This window comes from Rhincodon typus, chromosome 16 (assembly GCF_021869965.1).
Source record: "Rhincodon typus isolate 14 chromosome 16, sRhiTyp1.1, whole genome shotgun sequence".
Lineage (NCBI taxonomy): Eukaryota > Metazoa > Chordata > Chondrichthyes > Orectolobiformes > Rhincodontidae > Rhincodon > Rhincodon typus.
Genome location: NC_063347.1, coordinates 31,087,987 through 31,092,704, shown reverse-complemented (window position 1 = coordinate 31,092,704; position 4,718 = coordinate 31,087,987). Strand labels below are relative to the sequence as shown.

General features: G+C 39.9%; 1 protein-coding gene across 1 annotated transcript in view; it reads left to right on the top strand.

Annotated features, from left to right (window-relative positions):
- LOC109936224 (protein FAM3A-like) overlaps positions 1-4,064 on the top strand; it is a 43,204-nt gene extending 39,140 nt beyond the window's left edge. Inside the window, exon 9 of the mRNA XM_048606485.1 lies at positions 3,365-4,064. Coding sequence (XP_048462442.1) covers positions 3,365-3,454 — 90 coding nt within the window. The 3' untranslated portion in view covers positions 3,455-4,064. The remainder of the gene's footprint in view (positions 1-3,364) is intronic.
- The last annotated feature ends 654 nt before the right edge of the window (positions 4,065-4,718 follow it).

The window sequence follows — 4,718 nt, the reverse complement described above, 5'->3', positions numbered from 1 at the left end:
CCTACCGACGAGCCTCATCCTGCCCCCTTGACCTGTCCGTCCTTCCTGGACTGACCTATCCCCTCCCTAATTCCCCACCTACACTCACCTTTACTGGCTCCATCCCCACCTCTTTGACCTGTCTGTCTCCTCTCCACCTATCTTCTCCTTTATCCATCTTCTATCTGCCTCCCCCTCTCTCCCTATTTATTTCAGAACCCCCTTCCCCTCCCCCGTTTCTGAAGTAGGGTCTAGGCCCAAAACGTCAGCTTTCCTGCTCCTCTGATGCTGCTTGGCCTGCTGTGTTCATTCAGCTCTACACTTTGTTATCTATGAAAACTTATGTTCTGTTATTATCTTGGTTGCTGTTTCTCACTTTGGTCTTCAAGCTTATATGGCCTGCTTTGATTTTTTTCCCCCCTTTAAAGCAACAATCACAGCTATATTCCATGGAGTAATAATCACACTCTGAACCATATGGTTGGATGTTGTGTTCTCTAAATGTAACAAAAATGAGGTACATAGATTCTGTTCACTTGAAGATCTGTGCAAGGTTTATACAGCTAAACTAGTACAGACAGTAGATTGTAATGTCTAGACACATCTTATGTCAAGGATACCACAGTATAGAATAACACTAGTTCCTGGTCATTTGATGACATCAAGCTATTTAGCTCATCATTATGTTGAGCTTCTTGTAGAGATATCATTGTTATATTAAAGTCAAGTTCCTCGTGTTCATTAAGTCTATATTCAATTTGCAAACATCTCGATACTGAAAAATAAGCCAATGTGATGTGGAAGAAATGTCTCCACATGAATGGTTCAGGTCTGGAATGCATTACCTTGAGGTGTGGTGAAGACAGCTTCAATTGAAGCATTCAAGAGGACATCAGATGATAGTTTAAATGAAACAGTATGCAGGGATATAGAGAAAAGCCAGGGGAGTGGCACTAAGTCATGAAGCTCATTTGGAGAGCCGGTGCGGCCACAGTGGACCAAATGGCCTTCTTCTGGACCATAACATAGAGTCATAGAGATATACAGCATGGAAACAGACCCTTTGGTCCAACTCATCCATGCCAACCAGATATCCTAAATAAATCTCGTCGCATTTTCCAGCATTTGGCCCATATCCCTCTAAACCCTTCCTATTCATATACCCATCCAGATGCCTTTTAAATGTTGTAATTGTACCAGCCTCCACCACTTCCTCTGGCAGCTCATTCCATACATGCACCAGCCTCTGTCTGAAAAAGTTGCCCTTTGGATCCCTTGTAAATCTTTCCCCTCTCACCTTAAACCTATGCTCTCTAATTTTGGACGCACCTACCCGGAGAAAAGACCTTGTCTATTTACCCTATCCATGCCCCTCATGATTTTATAAACTTCTCTAAGGTCACCCCTCAGCCTTCGACGCTCTAGGGAAAATAGCCACAGTCTATTCAGCCTTTCCCTATCGCTCAAACCCTCTAACCCTGGCAACATTCTTGTAAATCTGTTTTGAACTCTTTCAATTTTCACAACATTCTTCCCATAGCAGGGAAACCAAAACTGTATGCAGTATTCCAATAGTGGCCTAACCAATGTCCTGTACAGCCGCAACATGACCTCCCAACTCCTATACTCAATGCACTGACCAATAAACGCAAGAATACCAAACACCTTCTTCGCTATCCTGTCTACCTAGGACTCCACTTTCAAGGAACTATGAACCTGTACTCCAAGGTTTCTTTGTTCAGCAACACTCCCCAGGACCTTAGCATTATGTATATCAGTCCTGCCCTGATTTGCCTTTCTAAAATGCAGCATCTCACATAATCTAAATTAAACTTGATTTGCCATTCCTCGGCCCATTGGCCCATCTGATCAAGATCCCATTGTACTCTGAGATAACCTTCTTCGCTGTCCATTACACCTCCAATTTTGGTGTCATCTGCAAACTTACTAACCATACCTCCTATGTTCACATCCAAATCATTTGTATAAATGACAAAAAGCAGTAGACCCAGCAGTCATCCTTGTGACACATTGCTGGTCACAGGTCTCCAGTACGAAAAGCAACCCTCCACCACCACCCTCTGTCTTCTACCTTCAAGCCAGTTCTGTGTCCAAATGACTAGTTCTCCCAGTATTCTGTGTGATCTAAGCTTGCTAACCAGGCCACCATGAGGAACCTTGTTGAATGTCTTGCTGAAGTCCACATAGGTCATGTCCACCGCTTTGCCCTCATCAATCCTCTTTGTTAGTTCTTCAAAAAACTCAATCAAGTTTGTGAGACATGATTTCCCATGCACAAAGCCATGTTGACTATCCCTAATCAGTCTTGTCTTTCTAAGTACATGTAAATCTTGTCCCTCAGGATTCCCTCCAACAACTTGCCCACCACTGATGTTAGGCTCGCCAATTTACAGTTACCTGGCTTTTCCTTGCCATCTTTCTTTAACTTCTGTGATTAACATATTCCTGTTTTGCCAAACAATATGGTTCATATTTTATACTTTTATCTGACAATTAACAAACTATTATTTTTCATCCATGTGATTCTGCACTGATAGCTGTAGCTGTGGGGCATGGGGTAAAAACCTATCTAAGGATGTAAATGTTCATTCAATTCATAATTGATCTCAAGTGTGAATCCAATACAATCTTTACATGCTGGGGAGTTGATGGCCTCGTGGTATTATCGCTGGACTGTTAATCCAGAGACCAGAGAACATTCTGGGGACCCTGTTCGAATCCCACCACAGCAGATGGTGGAATTTGAATTCAATAAATATCTGGGATTAAGAACCTAATGATGACTGTGAATCTATTGTCAATTGTCAGGGAAAAACTACTAATGTCCTTTAAGGAAGGAAACTGCCATCCTTACCTGGTCTGGCCTACATGTGACTCCAGACCAACAGCAATGTGATAGACTCTTAGCTGCCCTCTGGGCAATTAGGGATGGGCAATAAATCCTGCCTAGCCAGCGACACCCTCATCCTGTGAATGAATAAAGGAAAATATAAATGTCAGGATGTTGAGATTTTGCTGCCTGTCTGTTCAACTGAGAAGAACAGATCTGAAGAACCTCATTGATAACAATGGAAAAGGATGTGCTGCTGTGAACATGGGCTGAGATTGGATACACAGTCGCAGCTTTGCCAAAGGGTTAAGACATGTTTTAAATTTGAAACCGGAAAAGATTGGGACACCTGAAAACCTGTTGTTGCTTAGTAAACTTTCAGGTGGTCAGTAAATCAAAGAAAACTTCTTCAGTCCCGAATAAAGAATAGTAAATCACAAATGTCACCGAGGATTGCTGCATTTTAATCAAGAAATGAAAATTACTTTAAGTATGTAGGCAGTATTTTCATTAAAGATACATTTTTGTTAACAGATCCTGAAGAACGATAGAGCAAAGAACAAATACGGAAATTGGCCTGAAGCAATCGAAATGGAGGGTTGCATACCAAGAAAGATGGATTAGCTACTACTTGTAGAATTCTAAGTTTTAAATTTCTTTAGAAACACTACATTGGCTCTTCATTTCCAGCAACAATAATGATCATTTTAAAGTTTTTATGCTCTTCAAATTTTATTATTGTTACCAAATAAACTTTCATTATCCATTTGCATTACTGGGTTATTGAAATGCAGTTTAAACCATTTAATTTAGAACAAGAAGCTACATGGTTTGGATAACAGAACTTAGGGCGTGTATATTTGAGGGCTGTTGCAGCATAGTGGTAGCATCCCTACCCATGGGCCAGGATGCCTGGGTTGAAGTTCCACCTACTCTGGAATTGTGTAATACCACCTGTGAGCAGGTTGATTATAAAATATAAAGTCAGAAATGAAACTGCTGGTAATTAGCTTACAATTTCATCACTGAAATTGAATGAACTTCACCATTGTCATTATTTCAGCCTAGGCTAAATTATGCTTAAACCAATGCTAAAAAGGCCAGAAACTCAATGTATTGCTTTAACTTGCATTTAACATTCTGTGATCTTTTACATTGGTTAAGCTAATTTCTCCCTAATTGCACTGGTCATATGAATAGAAATTCTAACAGTTTTTTTTATGTTTTGTATTTCTTGCAAAGGCTATCATTTTATATTCTTGATTCAATTATGCAATTATATTTCATTAAAATTTTGTCCACCACCCAAAATTCTGTTGTTCTTTTGCCCAACCTCATCAATCATTGTTACAGGAAGTACAATTTTTACAGTTGTGCTGTAAATGCATCATAGTATGATGTCCAATACTTGGTAGGAACAGAAGCAGTTTCCCATGAACATGAGGTCAGATGTAGAGGCGACCACTGATAATTGCACAATCATTAGAATTGGGGCAAACTAATATTTTGAAAAATTCGGAGTACACCTTTTCGTTTTCTGCAACTCCTTTTTCACTTATTCATTTGTTAGGTGATGCAGCCACATTGTAACAATACCTTTTGTGCATATAGAGCATAGGAACTCTGACAGAAGCAGAATTAGACAGATTTTTCATTATTTTCAATGATTATCAATCCTCTATTAAACTTAAAGCTTCGACAAAAAAAGGCATTCATTTTCTAGACACCAGATTATTTAAATTGCTAGAAGTTTGCGTTACCAGCGAAAGGTGCTTTCAAAATAACTGATGCACACATCTACACACAAAAAGCTATCACCAAAAGCACACCTTGTGCAGAATGGTGAGGTCTTAGCTAATAGTGTGTTTCCATTGCATATGCACAAAGC